The sequence below is a fragment of the Antennarius striatus genome, chromosome 12 (assembly GCF_040054535.1).
Source record: "Antennarius striatus isolate MH-2024 chromosome 12, ASM4005453v1, whole genome shotgun sequence".
Lineage (NCBI taxonomy): Eukaryota > Metazoa > Chordata > Actinopteri > Lophiiformes > Antennariidae > Antennarius > Antennarius striatus.
Window position 1 is genome coordinate 3,048,153 of NC_090787.1, and position 16,954 is coordinate 3,065,106.

General features: G+C 42.7%; 2 protein-coding genes across 12 annotated transcripts; both read left to right on the plus strand.

The window, feature by feature from the left end:
* Positions 1-210: 210 nt before the first annotated feature.
* On the plus strand, positions 211-10,931 carry ift88 (intraflagellar transport 88 homolog). Of its 11 annotated transcripts, XM_068328510.1 has the most exons (27): positions 214-553; positions 805-867; positions 1,008-1,067; positions 1,573-1,626; positions 2,197-2,260; positions 2,516-2,585; positions 3,256-3,346; positions 3,535-3,639; positions 3,738-3,840; positions 3,948-4,294; positions 4,392-4,462; positions 4,544-4,630; positions 5,098-5,197; positions 5,969-6,055; positions 6,153-6,339; positions 6,427-6,535; positions 6,670-6,820; positions 6,913-7,028; positions 7,103-7,155; positions 7,423-7,488; positions 7,582-7,688; positions 7,842-7,914; positions 8,228-8,272; positions 8,767-8,784; positions 8,954-9,004; positions 10,520-10,621; positions 10,714-10,931. In XM_068328510.1, exons 1-27 carry the CDS (start codon positions 473-475, stop codon positions 10,824-10,826), a joined length of 2,574 nt encoding a protein of 857 aa, XP_068184611.1. In that variant the 5' UTR covers positions 214-472; the 3' UTR covers positions 10,827-10,931. The 11 variants fall into 11 exon arrangements, with proteins under 11 accessions (XP_068184615.1, XP_068184610.1, XP_068184613.1 ...); XM_068328509.1 differs by having other exon boundaries at positions 212-553; positions 10,520-10,931; XM_068328516.1 differs by lacking the exon at positions 8,954-9,004.
* Positions 10,932-11,592: 661 nt separating this feature from the next.
* On the plus strand, positions 11,593-13,275 carry il17d (interleukin 17d). Its single transcript, XM_068328524.1, has 2 exons — positions 11,593-12,048; positions 12,683-13,275. Exons 1-2 carry the CDS (start codon positions 11,744-11,746, stop codon positions 12,999-13,001), a joined length of 624 nt encoding a protein of 207 aa, XP_068184625.1. The 5' UTR covers positions 11,593-11,743; the 3' UTR covers positions 13,002-13,275.
* The last annotated feature ends 3,679 nt before the right edge of the window (positions 13,276-16,954 follow it).

The following is a 16,954-nucleotide window of genomic DNA, read 5'->3' on the forward strand; positions in this document are numbered from 1 at the left end:
ATAAAGACACAACAGTAACAAATGATTAAGATAATGACCACCTTTCAATAACAAAACAAAATGCCGATCACACAACCGTGTATTTCCTGCAGCTGGTCACGAAATGTTTTTTTATCGTCACATAAATCTGAATCTCTCCACGACAAATCAAAATTGGCTTGTTACACTTGTATCTTAGCAACAGAGGACTGGTTCAACCAATTGTAGCAAGGCTTCGTGATGATTGACGTTTGTCTAACCAATCAGAGGATAATACAGGAACCACTCCCGCCCTAGCTGCTTGGAATTCTGGGATTGTGACAACAAACAGAGAATCTGAAGTAACTGTAGGTTCTCAGTTATCCAGGTCATGGTTATCCAAAGCTGTTTAAATCAATCCACTGGTCTGTAAGAAAGTTTCTTGAAGACGTTTCGCCTCTCATCCAAGAGGCTTTTTCATTTCTTTTGAATTAACTCCCGGGTCGCGTTGGAAATGGACAATGCGCACCTCGCTGTGGAAGAAGATGATCTTTATTCGGGTTATAACGACTACAATCCTATATTTGACTCGGAGGTGAGTTTAAAAATATATTTATAAGTGCACAGATAAAGTTATCTGCCACCTTCTGTTTCCACATTGGGCAGAATGCTTTAGCTTGTTTTTAGCTAACGGTCCGAAAGTCAACAATTACGACCACAGCTAGCAGGACCGCTACATGACAGGAGCCCACAGCACACAGATGATTTTAAATTGATGTTGAGTCACTGTTTTTACGACACTTCTACATTGTTGTTCAAAATGTCTATAATTTAATCAATTTTTAGGAGCTGGAGAATGATGTGGGCTTCCAGCGAGCAGTCAGGACAAGTCATGGAAGAAGACCTCCTGTGAGTCTAGACCTGTCTGAGACCCTCAGGGTCTATTACTAGTACCCTTACCACTACTAATACAGTATGTCTTGTCGTTCATTACTATTACCCTAACTATTATTAATACATCCTGTCCTTCTTTGTTCTTAATTATTCAGATGACTGCCAAATTTCCTGGGACTGCAATTGGAGCTCGACCTTTAGCTTCGTCTTTTGGAGTAAGTACAATGAAATCCTGATTTCAAACCTGCAACTGTTAAAAGAACAGAGTCGTGTGAGCGATAAAACTTTATCCAGTTCAAACTGTTCGGTCACCGCAAACTGTCCCACCAAAAACAATTTTAATCTTGCTTCCTTACTCCGTCGTCCATCACCAACTTTAGTCCCATTCCTATTCAGAGCATTTCTGTAATTACGTCATTCCCATATTTCCTTTATTTTTTGATGTAGTTTCTCATAAAGAAAAGGTTGGCATGTAGACTGCTGCACTGAAAGGATTTCAGTCTACTGAGGTGAACTGACAATCAATCGTTCTATACTTTACTTGTCAAGTTTTATAAACTTGTTGTACAGCTCTTGTGAATCAGATGTATTTGTTCAACTTAAAACATAGTTTTTCACAAGCAGCATTTCAGATATGACTCTGATGAAGGAATATATTAATGTTTTGCTATTTTAACAAGTCCTAATAATTCTTACCCGTCTTCTACTTGTCCTACGAAGGCTCGGACTCCGATGGTGTCTTCAATGGGAAGACCCATAACTGGAGCTGTACAGGTGAGAACCTGTAGAGGTCGCATTGATTGTCACCATCAGTGGTTTTATTTTGGCCTTATGTAGAGAGCTCAGGACGTCTCATCAGAATCAGAATAAGATAGATAGATAGATAGATAGATAGATAGATAGATAGATAGATAGATAGATAGATAGATAGATAGATAGATAGATAGATAGATACTTACTTACTTACTTACTTACTTACTTACTTACTTACTTACTTACTTACTTACTTACTTTATTAATCCCAGAGGAAATTGTATATATCCACTGCTCAGGCATTACATAACGAATAATACTGGATAAACACCAGGAGAAAAGGAAACACTGAGAAACTCACTGATGTTTTTGTACGTGGAAACAAACACCAATGAAAAGTACAACGATGTGAAGAAAGATAAAAATCAAGCAGTGTAAGTTAGGAAAGGAACATTAAACAATTACCCTGTGCCTTACAAACTAAAAAATGAAGATAAGAAATAAGATCAATGACAACTTGTTCTGCTCTACATTGATAAAAGATGCAAATCCATTTTTCATTGTTGACTCATTTTGTTGTTTTTATGACAGGATGGAGCAGCCCGACCAATGACAGCCGTCAGAGCTGCTGGATACACCTCCTCCATGACCCGTGGTGAGTTCAGCTCAACTTCTGATCCGTGTGTCAAAACATGACTCGGGTTTCATTCGTGATTCTGCGGATGCCCTTGTTTTATTGTGTCCACATTCTTCCCAGTTGCAGAACAACATTGTCAGCATTACAGCAGTTTCATAAGTCTCGTTGTTTTCAATGAATCTAAACCTGTTTGCACTGGAACATTTAGATGATATATATATATGTTCCATCACATAGGAGTAACGAGTGATAATAATGATGTTGTGTTTTCAGGCTCCACCTTTGATCCTCTGGGCCAGTCTAGAGGTCCTGCACCGCCGCTCGAAGCAAAGAATGAGAACACGTAAGTTGTCAGACTTTAACTGGTGTGTCTGTTGAATCTATCCTGCTTATGTTTATATATTTACTGAATCAAAAATTTATTCTTATAGTAATTTTCATAGATTTAAGAAAATTAACTGTTGTTTCCAAGAATTTCACGTCTACATATGCAGGTCGTGTGAGGGCAGATCGCAGAAATGAGTATTCACCTCCTCCCAAGAAAATCAACTTAGATTCCTAATGACACTCAGAAAATCAGGCAGTTTTAAATCTTATTTAACCTGTAATGCAATTTCCTCCGGGATTAATAAAGTATCTATCTATCTATCTATCTAAAATGACCACAGGAATCCTGCAGAACAATCCTTAAATTGGTTTGCTGCCATAGAATGTGATCACGTTGTAAAAATAGAAATATTATCTCTTAAATCCACACTAAAAACATTCAATCTGTGGTAATACTTGCTGCATAGATTACAAGTTGAAGTTACATAAATGATGGTTTACCCGTGTTTATAGAAATATAATATCTGGCTTCCATTTAACCAAAGCAGGATGTAGGAACATCATATTTGAACATGGTTCTCTCTGTCATGGGGTGTCTGTGACTTATGTAACCTGTATCTTAAGCCTTAATGTGAGAAACAAGCAGCATTGTCATATGTTAAATTTCTGCGTCTGTGTTCTTTCAGGCCCGAGGAGAAAGTGAAGCTCCTGGAGAAGAAAGTGAATGAGCTGATAAGAGAGAGCTGCATGGCTCAGAGCATCGGCAACTTACAACTGGTGAGACTCTGTCCTTCCTTAACTCATTTTAACTCATCAATTAGTAGCTGAGATTTTCTGTTTTTGTATTGATTTAAAGAGTTAAATATCAGTATCAGATAAACCATATCAATCACAGAGGGATTGCCTTGGAAGAGGGTGCTGCTTCCTCTGCTGCTGAGCTGTGCTTGTGTGCTGTGATTCTCCAGGCTCTGGATAAGGCCAAAGAGGCTGGGAGGAAAGAGAGAGCGCTGGTGAGACAACGGGAATCGACCGGTGATGCGGACCACGCCAACTTGGACATTACATTCTCTGTAAGTCGGGCTGGAGATATTTGTATTCACTTTCTGACTTCTTCTTATGTAATTTCTGAAAGTTGATCATTTACATTGAATGTGTCTCTAATTACCAGGTTTTACTAAACCTTGCTAACCAGTACACAAAAAGCGAAATGTACCCAGAGGCCCTGAACACCTACCAAGTCATCGTGAAGAATAAGATGTTAAGTAACGCAGGTAAGTGGCGCCCTGAGCTGTGTGCTCTCCTCAGGTTTAACCGTCCTTGTGAATTAAAGGCCACATCGCCATGGCAGCAGCATCTTCATTCTGTGCTGCTCCCTCAGGATGCCTAAAAGTGAACATGGCCAACATCTACGTCAAACAGAAGAACTATCCAAAAGCTATCAAACTCTACCGAATGGCTCTGGATCAGAGTTCCAATGCCCACACCGAATTGAGGATCAAGATCATGCAGAATATCGGCATGGTCTTCGTCCACATGGGTCAGTACTCTGATGCCATCACATCCTTCGAGCAGATCATGAGTGAGAGCGCCAACATTAAGACGGGCTACAACCTCATCCTGTGCTACTACGCTATCGGAGATCGGGATAGGATGAAGAAGGCCTTCCAAAAACTGATCTCAGTTCCTCTGGGCATTGATGATGAAGACAAGTACATTCCATCTCACGTGAGCTGCAGTATTACATGTTTGCTTACGTTTTTGTTTGTTTAATAGAATTCAGTCCATATGTCAGATTTAATCTGTGTCCTGTCTTCACTCTCAGGATGAAACCAGCTCGGACATGTACGTGGAGGCCATTAAGAACGACACTCTTCACCAGATGGAGAAAGATCTGTAAGAAAAACATCGCAAACACACTTCTGCCTTCACTAAAACATGATCAACACAAACAGGCTGTGTTCTCTCCTCATACAGAAAATTCCAGGCTGAAAAGTCGATCATGACTGCAGCCAAGCTCATCGCTCCGGTCATTGAGAATTCTTTTGCCACTGGATTTGACTGGTTTGTCTTTTTTTTTTTTTGGCTCCTATTTTCAAGGTGGAAGATACGACCACAGAGAATCAAAACTAGTGGAAAGAGGGAATTGTCATTTTCTCTTGATTCAAACCCGCCTTTCCTCACATGTTTTTGGTCACATTAAAAAGAAGCAGAGCTTTGAAAAGGGATTATTTGTCTCCCTCTGCTGCTGAAAATAACAATAAACCAAGCTTTTGCATCCTCTTGCTGCTGTGAAGAATTTGTGCGGATCTCACCCTCCTCTGCTCCCCCTTCCTTCTGCACACATGCTCTACATTCCCATCCAATGCATTCTTTAAACTAGGGGAATACCTTTCATCACCGCAGTAAATGAAAGCAAAATATAGCCCCGTGTTCAGAATTAGAACTAAGAACACGTGCTATTTTGCAGAAAGCATGACATGATGTAATGGGAGATGAATGAAGTGTGTCATTGTTGTGCTTCGTTTTAGGTGTGTGGATATGCTGAAAAGCTCTCAGTACGTCGAGCTCGCCAACGATCTGGAGATAAATAAAGCCATCACCTACCTCAGACAGAAGGACTTCAACCAGGTGACCGACTTTTGCTTATGTCATCGTTTGTCTGTGCTGCTATTGGCCGGCTCTCACACATGACTGCTTTCTCCAGTGAAAGGCTCTTTCAGATCAAATCAACTGCAAAAACACCAGCGTGGGCCTCTTATGTAGCAACAGAGTGGAGGATAAAAAATAGTGAAGAAATCTAAATCAAATTTAATTCTTGGAGAAAAAGACACAAACTAAAGGAGGTTTGTAGTGAGTTATTGAGCTGCCAGGAGAAAATAAACAAGCAAGGGTGGAGAACTATGTTTTTAACCAGGCGTTGGAAGAGTCCACACAAATGATGACACTCCACCACATCAACAACCCTGCACAAATCGCAGAATTTGATCTCACGAGGCCTGTAGCTGTTCCACCAGTGTGCTGCATCACATTAATTTTCTCCTTCTCATATCCCTCCGTTGTTTCTTGCTTTGTCTGGCTTCTTGTCCGTCTGCATGTCTCAGGTGGAGGTATGTGAGTCTTCTCTTCCTCTGATTTTCTGCTGTCTTTCCCTGTTGTATGATGACTTAAAGCTGGTCTTTTCCCCAAAACAAGGAAGGTTTAGAAACACTTATTGTTTTAAACCCCACAGACTACAGAGGAAAACCTGAAGTCAGAAATGAAAATTCACTTGCAGTACAGTTAGATTTGAACATCTGGACTTTAGAACAGACAGAAACATCATGTTTTATATTATGTAAGGCGGTGCTTGAGTAACACTGCTGTGCTTTAACCCTGAATGCTGTCATGACGTCTCATCAGGCAGTGGAAACTCTGAAGACATTTGAGAAAAAGGACAGCAGAGTGAAGAGTGCGGCAGCCACCAACCTGTCCTCCCTCTTCTTCCTGGTGAGAACCTCTCAGACAACCCGCTGAAACAGAAGACATGGCTTCCATTCCACAGCTCCGAGTCCCACTCAAATGACCCCTCTCCGATCTTTGACAGGAGAGAGACTATGACCAGGCAGACCGATACGCCGACCTCGCCATGAACGCTGACCGCTACAACCCGTCAGCTCTGACCAACAAAGGCAACACGGTGTTTGTCAAGCAAGATTATGAAAAGGCTGCAGAGTTTTACAAAGAGGCACTAAGGAATGATTCTTCTTGCGTTCAGGCCCTCTACAACCTGGGTCAGTCCATTTCCACCACACCATTCCCTCCCAGATGAACCTTAAAGCACTTCAGTCTCTGACTCTCTATCCTCTGCCTTCTTCCAGGTCTGACTTATAAGAAGCTGAGTCGTCTGGAGGAGGCTCTGGACTGTTTCCTGAAGCTCCACGCCATCCTGAGGAACAGTGACCAAGTCATGCACCAGCTGGCCAACCTGTATCCTGTCTTATTTCATTTATTTTTCTGTTAGCAGGACCGCACAAAACCTACTTGACGGGTCTTAATGAAACATAAGGTTTAAGTGTCCGACCTGCTCGTCCTTTCCCTTGATCCTTGACTCATCGGTTCAGATATGAGCTTTTGGGGGATCCCCAGCAGGCGATCGAGTGGCTGATGCAGGTCATCAGCGTCACCCCCACTGACCCCCATGTACTGGCCAAACTGGGAGAGCTGCATGATGGCGAGGGGGACAAGTCTCAGGCTTTCCAGTACTACTATGAGGTGCAGGAAACACAATCATGTTGTTCTGTTTGCTGATAGACAAACTGAGGACCTCATCAGCTGTCAGTCTCACTGGTACGTTTTGTGGCTAGTCGTTCAGATACTTCCCCTCCAACATCGACGTGATCGAGTGGCTGGGTGCTTATTACATCGAGACACAATTCTGCGAGAAGGCTGTTCAGTACTTTGAAAGAGCGACGCTCATACAGTATGTAGTGAATCACGATGGACAGGTGATTTCTGGTTGTCTCTCCTGACTTGGTGGATATCTTTATTCCACAGACCGACCCAGGAGAAGTGGAAGCTGATGGTGGCAAGCTGCTATCGCCGAAGTGGTGAGAATCATTCTCCTCTGAGTCTTTGTGCTGGAATAATAAATGACCTTTAATCTCCTTCTGTTTAGTCCAGTCTAGTGAAATGTAATTAGGTCTTTTCTAACAGAGGAGTTTCACGAGTTTTTGGACTTGTGAAACAGGACCAGTTTGTTTTCCTCATTCTAGGGATTGGTACAGTTAGGGAGGACCACAATATATGTAGAGACCAGAAAAAAAAGTGTTTTCATTAATATGACCCCCTTTAAAGGTGTTCTTTTGTCTTTACAGGGAACTACCAGAGAGCTCTGGACACATACAAGGACATCCACCAGAAGTTTCCAGAAAATGTTGAATGTACAGCTGCTTCCTGTTTTTAACAGAACATCTGAGAAACAGCAGACGATTCATTGATCAGACTATAAAAAAAATTAATTGTGTTTTTTCCAGGCCTGCGTTTCTTGGTGAGGCTGTGTTCAGAAATGGGACTGGAGGATGTCCAAGAATATTCCAACAAGCTGAAGAAGGCCGAGAAGATGAAGGAGCTCAGAGAACAGGTGCGTCTTTCTGGTCCCTTTGTTCTGCTGCTCTGCATCAGCAGCTACAAACTGTCACAGATTCACGCTGTACACAGTTTGTAAAAGTGTTTCCTGTTATCGTCATGGAAGCTGATGGTTCTTCTGGTCCCTCTTCTCTCTTTCTCCCTGCAGAGGGTGAAGTCGGGGCGTGAGGGCAGCGCCAGAGGCCGGAGAGGGAGCAGAGAGGGCAGCGCCAGCAGTGCTGGTAGGTTTGAACATTCTGGAAATGTTTGGAAGGCGCAGGTCCAAATTATCAAGCGTTTCCTGCAGGAGCATAAAAACCTGTCCCCAACCATTCTGGTTTATGAATTGCTCTTAGTCCGTCACCCAGGAGCATGTGTGTGTGTGTGTGTGTGTGTGATGTGTGTGTCCACACTGGTTTTGTGGGCCGGAAAACTTCACCAGTAAAGTGACATACATAAGAAAATCCAACATCCAGATTATATTACGCCTCGTTTCCAGTAAGTTGTGTTCATGTCATTACCTCCTTCTCTCCTCTCCCTCATGCTGCTGGAAAGTCTCCCCACCTGTCCTCGCCTCGCCTAAGAAGGCCGGCATTATGGGTATGCCTTGAGCCTCTCGGAGGGGAGGGTCACCCTAACCCTCTCCCCCCATCCCATATGTGAATGTGGGATGTAGTCTTGCACCATAGAGACACAGGAGGAGACAAACATTCACAGTTATAGCACTCCTCCGCTGCAGGTCCACAGCAAATTCCACATATTCCCGACCGGCTCCAGCGCTGGAAAACTGGCTCATCAGTAGATTTTAAATGAAGTCCAGGCAAACTAGACGTTTTCCAAACGCTGAAATGAGGCCCAGCTTCGCTCTAAATCAGGCACTTGTTAATTCGCCTCTGCCAAAACTTTGATTATTCCCGCGTGTTCTAACAAATGAGAAGAGCAAAACTCCAGCTTGTTTTGATGCTTTTCCTGTTTCATGGTGTTTTTTAATTCTGCTGTAGCTTTAACTGCATCATTTGAGAAGAAACTTTTGTGTTTGATCCTTCCTGTTGCTGATTGTTTAACCTCTCTCTGACTTCCTCATGGCGCATCAGAGACGGATGTTAAAGGAGGTGAGATGGTCGTCGATGCCAACACTGATGCACACGTGCTGCTCTCAGCTCGCCTGTCTTTGCTTTCTGTGTGAAGTTTCTTCCAGACACTAATCTGTCTTTCCTTTCTTTCCTGCCACTCTGTCTCTTCTGCCTTCGTCCTTCTGTCCTCTTCCTCTATGCCATCCAGCACCTCAGCCTGACTCTAAACCACTCAGTCCACGGTTGGACTCAGGGAGAGGTGCGTAAGGTTTTCACTCCACATGAGTAGTTGCCACGGTGATTTAGGGCTAGACGAGTCTTTAACCCCTCCTCTTCATCCTCTGCAACGAGCATAAAACACAGGAAGCAAATTCAGTGGAAGCTTCCTGCTGCCTCTTCGTCGTTACGGTACCAACTGAATTACGTCAGCAAAGGTTAAATGTGTTCTGGACCGAATCCGACATCTGCAGAAGATGTGAAAAACAGACTGGAGAGAGAGAACAAGATAAACAGATAAAATGAAAGAAAGAAAATAGAAAAAGATGGAAGGAATGGAGATCTATCAAAAAATGAAGGAGAGTAGGAAAACAAAAGAGAGAAAAAATAAGAAGCGGAAAAAAATTGAGAATACAGCAGAAAAAGAATGGAAGAGAAGAGAAAGAAAAAAGAGAAAAAAGAACTGGACTCGGGTGTTTGGATCGTTTTGGGGGCGTTTTTCCATTCAGGACTCGTTGACTCCTTCCTGACTCGTTCGATTCACATGAAGGTCTGGGGCTTTAAATGATTCAAACTGGTTTTTACCACAGAGATGATGGGCTGCGGTCAGCGTTTGCTCTGAAGGAGGAGGAAGAGTGAGGAGTGATAAAGAGGAGGAGGGATGAGCAGAAGCTTTCACATACTTGTGATTTTGGACCCTCCCTGCTCATGAAGTTGTTTGTCTTCAGCTTTGATCACATGACTTATCTGTTGTTTTCTCTTTCGTAAGCAGCTGTGCAGTGTTTGTTGTTGTTATTTATTTGTGAAGTTTGAGGCGGGAACATGTGGTGCAAAATCAGATCAGATCAGATGTTATGATCATCCATACCATCCATAAAATCATCCATAAAAGTTTTACTGCTCAGAATCATCAGAGACAGTTTGACCTCTGACCTCCAGCGTGTTCTCGTCTCTCTTTTTAGTCTCCCAGGCGCTTTTTGGTAAAAAAAATAAAATAGCAAGAAAACAGTTGGTTTTCAGTTCCAAGGCTTCAGAGTGCCAGCAGTGTGTGAAGCCTTGTGTGAGATGTCGGAGAATTTGTGGATAGTTGGAATATTGGACCTCCTCCCACTTCCTGTTTTCCGGAACGTTGTCGATGCTCTCGTCATCTTCCAAGACCACCTTGGCTGCCAGACGCAGTTTGCTGCTGTTTGCAATGAGCTCAGTTTGCAATGTTTGCAATCAGCTCAGTCGTCCTCCGTCAGGAACACAAAGCCGTGCTTCTACCCTCTGACACACACACACACACACACACACACACACACACACACACACACACACACACACACACAGATTGATGACATGACAGACGTCAAGACTCATTTAGTGTCTCATAGTAATAAAAATGGAAGAAAAACACAAATGTTTTTAAAACACATGGTGTTTTATTCAAACGTCTGAATTATTCCATGACCTCATTGTCATCTTACCTGTGAAACTTTGTCAAATGAAATCTGAAATTCATTTTAAGAATGCTGATGGTTGGTTGTGCTTCTGTTGTCCTGGTGTGAACCCACAGACAGCAGCCGCAGCAGCAGCAGCACCAGGGAGCGACTGAGCGCCAGGAGGAGGTCGCCTCCCCCCACAGGTCAACCCCACGAGGGTAGCAGCAGAGGAATAGGTGAGAAGAGAGGGTCTCTGTCTTCCCGCACATCTGTAATCTTCACTTCTCTATGCTCAATTCACCTGGAGAAAAACACCCGTCCTCCACAGACTCGCCCCACGCCAACCCACTGGTGGACAGATCCAAGACGGCGGCCAACGGTCAGGTAGACGACGGCGACTTTGGCGACGAGGAGCTGGGAGAAGACCTGCTGCCAGAGTAGCTGCTTTCTGTCGTCTCCTGAGAGAGGACACAACTGTCACGTTACCTATTTACTTCTTTCTAGTCATTTTGTACATATCATAAATAAAACTAAATATTTTCTCTACTCAAGTTTCCAGGTTGTGATTCCCTGTGCTGTAGAAATATTTTTTTGACAAGACACCTGCTCAAACGCAGGATTTAGGAGGTTAAAGGCTTTAAATGCTGTCCTGAGTATCACAAAAGCTTCACATATATCTCCATGACATGAATTCGCAGCTCAAATCATATTAAATAACAGGAAGCTGGCCCCATGAGTGGGGGAATAGAAAAAACACGCTTCTAGTTGTCTCTGTAAATAATTCCTGTCCATCTGGGGTCCTTCGTCCTCAATATGGACGCTTCTTGATGAAATCGGAGCAGACAGGAGAGGTGGGACGGAGCTGGAATCACTTTTTAATAAGTGCAGGAGGCTCTGGTGTGAAGCCAGGAGGCAGCAGCAGAGCCAACAGCCTGGACTGCTCGTTTTACTGCCAGGGCTGGAGGGTTCTGTCCGTCCCGGCTCGTTCTGGATGCTGGATCTCAAACGTCTAAACTCGTTCCTGTCGGATTTGACGTCCTAAAAACAAAACAAAAAAAACAGACAGTTCGCTTCTGACTTCGGACGCGTCCTGCCAAAATGTTTCCCTGGCGGCGGTCCTCCGCCTCGGCTTCCGATCCAGGACTGCGGACTGTTTTCCTGCTGGCTCTCCAGAGCTTCCATCGCTTCACCGGATTATAACAGAAGGAAGTAACCTGTCAAAGAGACGAGGGACGAAGGCGGTCACTTTTCCTCTGGCCATCTAACCTACTTGTCATACTCAAAAAAGCGTAAAAACGCACGCGTCGTGCGTAAGAGGCACCTTTTTGACGCGCATTTTGGCACCGCGCCTCAGCGAGATGTTTGGGATCCGCGTCCTGCAGCTCCTGGTTCTTGCTGTGCTGCTCCTGGACTGGACCGCCGGGGTGGGACGGGTACGAAAGAAGGCTAGCAGGGCCCGGTCCTGTCTGGATTTACCGGAGGAGGTCCTGGAGCAGATGTTCGGACGTCTCTCGGTCGGAGTGATGAGCGCCTTCCACCACGCGCTGCAGCTGGAGCCGCAGGACCAACTGAACCGGTCCTGCCCGATCACCGCTCGGTCCCTGACCGACAGGAAGACCCGCCTCCCAGTCAACCTACTCAGCATCTCCCCCTGGGCGTACAGGTTCGCGCGTGGAACCCCTTAAAAAAGATGTTATTTAAGAATGTTGAAAATGCACTTTTTCCTGTGTTTTTATACCTTTGCACTGTTTTTGCACTACTGTTCGCCTATGCATATATTGTAGTACTATTTTGCACTGTTTTTTGCACAGCCAGAGTCCTAGACTCAAAACAATTACTGCCAATTACTCTAAACATGTATAAATTCACATTTCAAATGCCAAAACAAAACTTCATGAGCAATAAGAAAATTAATTTTCATGAAAGCCATGAAAAAACAAAACGGTATTTGGAGTTTTCTTCCTTTAATCTGCTGATTATTTTTCATAACGTGCAATTATCATTAACCAGATGTTGGAAAGTTAAATTCAGGTGCTCCTTCGAAAAAGGACCAAAACTCTCAGACTTTGGGCATTTCCTGAACATTTTACAGCCATAATATCAAAATATGTTCAAGTCGCCATTTTTACCCTCAGTAGGTAAAATTAAAATTCATGAAAACAGTTTAATTTGCAATCACCTCAAAAAACTTTATTGATATAATACAACCACTGTACATGGAAAGGCACGATCTTTGTTGTTCTTACTAATAAAGTTAAATATCAATATAACCCAGCATGCATTTCTCCATGTTGCAGGATCTCGTACAACCTGACCAGGTATCCCCGGTACATCCCGGAGGCTTACTGCCTGTGTAAAGGCTGCCTGATCGGGCCGCGCGGTGAGGAGAGCAGCCGGTACCGCAGCACCCCGGTCTACGCCCCCGCGGTCATCCTGAAGCGGACGGGCTCCTGTGTGGGGGGGCGCCATTCGTACACGGAGATCTACGTCTCCATCGCGGTGGGATGCACCTGCGTGCCGCAGGTGGAGAAGGAGCGAGGCGGCCAGAACGGCAACCTGAGCCTGGACCGAACCGAACCCAAAGCCCGAAGGCTCCCCCCGGGAAAGAAAGTATGAGGAAAGACCGAGTCCGAACACCTGATCCACGGTCCTCTGAAATGGAAAACTAGGATTATCCATCATTTACAAGCAAACCGATTGTAGTTCATTTGGTCCCTATTGATTCTGGACTTGTCATGACGTTATCCGGGTTTACACGTGAAACCGAGACACAAACCGAATCCACCACAGGAAACCGAACCTGTAATGAGTGTACGGGTCTGACTGGAAGACACGGAATTCAAAACAGACTGACACACACACCTTCAGATTAAAATGAAATTCAATTTTTTTTTGTTCGTATTTTTAATTTCTGAAATCACTAACTTTGAATGTCAGTACAGTTTAGTGTGTAATTCTGCCAACGACCACAGAGACGCACAAATATTTCCTCCTTGGTAATAATTCAAATGTTTGGCGTAACATAGGCGTAAGAAACGGGGGGGGGGGGGGTATTAGATTTTGATACCTTTAACTCACGTGCTTTTATTTTGAAAGTATTTTCAAAATTATCAATAATTATTTCATCATTTCCACAGTATTATAAGGGTTTGGGTTAGGTTAAGATTAGGTTATCAGCTGCACTAGAACACCCCACGAGTGTTCTACACATTTATATGGTGAAATGCTCCATACTCCCACCTCCTCGAGTTGTGTGAGCAATTTAAATTTGCATATTACTTAAGAAATCATGGCAATAAACAAAACGAAAGTAAACGTGAAATGTAAAGATAATGATTAAATCATGTTAACGGTTTAATTTGAACAATTATTATACTGTACCATATAATCTAGATGACTCCACAAATGCATTAGGTCTTGCACAACTGCATAATTATGGCCGTCAAGTGAATTCACAATACAGTAAAGGTATTTGACAGAAATCCAGAAAACTGTGGGAAGCGCTGTCGCCGCATAAGCAAGACGGTTGTGGGTTCGCGTCCCGCTCTGCGCGGAGTTTGCGTGTTCTCATCGTGTCTGCGTGGGTTCTTTCCGGGTTCTCCGACTCAAACATGCGCTTCAGGTTAATTGTCCGTTCCAAATTGCCTGTAGTATGAGAGTGTGTGCGTGTTTGTGGAGTTTTCCCCTGCCTCACGCCCTCAGTCAGCTGGGATAGGCTCCAGATCCCCCCACAGCCACAGCGGATGAAGCAGCAGTAGACGATGAATGAATGAGAATGTGTGACCACCCTGCTCTGCTGGTTGTATAAGGAATGGCTCTGGATGAATGGATGAATCAGTTGTGTATTTATTCCTGAGAATAATCAACCACACACAGAAGAAATGGAGAGTTGGTCGGGACACAGGCTCCAGCATCACCACAGCACACCAGCTTCTCTCTGCTGTAGTGCGTATGTTGTTTAATTACAGTCACATCCAGTCACATGTACTGGTTTAGTAAATCACGACCAACTCAACCGAACTCCATACTGAGGTGCTCTGCTGCCACCCTCTGGTGGTTGTAGAGCATAGCAGGCACCCTCTAACACAAACGATGAACTAACAACAAATCCAACATAATGACTAACGTTCTAGGACATATTCTACATTCAAGGTGAACTGAAATATCATATGAAATATAAAGTCATGAAATTATCATGGAATATCACGATGATGCGCTTTAACTACGGGGGGCAAACACGAAGTAGGACTTAGATTATATTTAATAGTCACAACCGGAAGCAATTGACAATTTAACAACGTCTAAATTAATTTGAATGTTTTTGTAGTTACCCACTACGTCCAAAAGAGGGCACAACAATTACATATCCTTCAAGAACGTAGAATATCATTATCGATAGTCTCCCGAAATAACTATGTTGTGTATGTTAAACGGAATAGTTTAACATACATCTTCTTCTTTTCCTTTCGCCCTCTCCCTGCAGGGGTAGCCACAGCAAATCAGTTGCCTCCATCTAACCCTGTCTTTTGGTGATGTTGTATTTAAAGCATATCAGTGCTTGTGTTAATTTAATCGCGTATGGCAATGTACTGTTGCTGTTGTAGTTACTCAGCATGGCCACAAGAGGGTAGGAAATGTCTTTGATGAGCAGGAAGTCGTTTGAGTACATCTACCCGAGCTCAGGGCTCGAATATAAATTCAGCATGCATATCTTATTTTGCTTGTATTTTCTTTCCTTTAAAAGTGTTCTCTCTTTTCGTTACAGTTTTTAAGGTAAAGTAGATGATTGTTCGTCTGGGAACTCCAATGTAAAAGTAAGACTTGAGTATAGATAGAAAGTGTAATACGACCCTTGACCACAGGAGGGCACTTTTTTAGCACACAGAAACTGCAGCCAGAAGGAATTGCACGACTTGCAGGTGGTGAAGCTACTTTGGCTACCTCTGTCAGGGACATCATTGCAGTCTTTACCGCTACTGTTGAACTTAGAGGAGTTACAGTCATGCAAATTACTAATTTTGAAGTTTGCATTGTTTACAAAATTGTAGTCGCTTTTAGCAGGGGGGACACACACGTATTTGTCCTGTTGATTAAAATTATTTTGATAGTCACAACCGGAAGCTACAGATCCTTCAAGAACGTATGTTTTTCACGGAATAATTTAACAAATATATAAAGCTAGGAAATTATTCGTTACTAATATATTTGTTTTAAGGATTTTGGTAATGTTGTGCTCAAAGCACATCAGTACTTGTTTTACTTCAATTGCAAGGGCACAAACGCATTAGTTACGTCAATTAAAAATACTTTTGATAGTCACAACCGGAAGCTACTGCCAATCTAACATCGTGTAACTTTATCTAAATAGTTTTGTAGTAACCCATAATGTCCACAAGAGGGCCTTTCAATTACACATCCTTCAAGAACGTAGCTTTTACGGAATAGTTTAACAGATACAACGCTAGGAAGTTCATCGTTACTTTTATATTTGTCATAAGGATTTTGGTGATGTTGTGCTCAAAGCATATCAGTACTTGTTTTACTTTAATTACAGGAGGGACAAACACGCATTATTTCCTTAGTCTATTAAGTATTTTGATAGTCACAACCCGGAAGCTACAGATCTTTGAAGAATGTAGTTTTCTACGGAATAGTTTAACATATAAAGGCAGGAAATTAATCGTTACTATTATACTTGTCTTAAGGCTTTTGGTGATGTCGTACTTAAAACACCTCAGTATTTGTTTAACTATAATTGCTTGGCGAACAAGCACGCATTAGTTCCGTCGATTAAATTTTTTTTAAAGTCCCAACCGGAAGCTGTTTGACAATCTAACATCGTCTAACTTTATTTAAACGATTTTGTAGTAACCCATTATGTCCACAAGAGGGCATAGCCATTACATATCCTTCGAGAACGTAGTTTTTACGGAATAGTTTAACAGATATAACGCTAGAAAATCCATTGTTACTATTATATTTGTCATAAGGAGTTTGGTAATGTTGTGCTTAAAGCATATCAGTACTTGTTTTACTTTAATTACAGGAGGGGAAAAAACGCATTATTTCCTTAGTCCATTAAATATTTTGATAGTCACAACCGGAAGCTACAGATCTTTGAAGAAAGTAGTTTTCTACGGAATAATTTAACAAATATAAAGGCAGGAAATTCATCTTTACTATTATACTTGTCTTAAGTATTTCAGTGGTGTCGTACTTAAAGCACATCAGTACTTGTTTTACTTTGATTGCAGGAAGGACAAACACGCATTAGTTCCTTAGTCTATCAATTATTTTGATAGTCACAACCCGGAAGCTATTGACAATCTAACGTCGTCTAACTTTATCTAAATATTTTTGTAGTAACCCATTATGTCCACAAGAGGGCATTTCAATTACACATCCTTCAAGAACGTAGTTTTTACGGAATAGTTTAACAGATATAACGCTAGGAAATTCATCATTACTTTTATATTTGTCATAAGGCTTTTGGTGATGTCGTACTTAAAACACCTCAGTATTTGTTTAACTATAATTGCTTGGCGAACAAGCACGCATTAGTTCCGTCG

Excerpts from the sequence above, each read along its gene's own strand:
- il17d (XM_068328524.1), top strand. The coding sequence starts at position 11,744 with ATGTTTGGGATCCGCGTCCTGCAGCTCCTGGTTCTTGCTGTGCTGCTC. Across the intron at positions 12,049-12,682 it reads ATCTCCCCCTGGGCGTACAG|GATCTCGTACAACCTGACCA; the intron begins GTTCGCGCGTGG and ends TCCATGTTGCAG.
- ift88 (XM_068328509.1), top strand. The coding sequence starts at position 473 with ATGGACAATGCGCACCTCGCTGTGGAAGAAGATGATCTTTATTCGGGT. Across the intron at positions 6,821-6,912 it reads CTTTCCAGTACTACTATGAG|TCGTTCAGATACTTCCCCTC; the intron begins GTGCAGGAAACA and ends TTTTGTGGCTAG. Across the intron at positions 7,915-8,227 it reads GGGCAGCGCCAGCAGTGCTG|TCTCCCCACCTGTCCTCGCC; the intron begins GTAGGTTTGAAC and ends GCTGCTGGAAAG.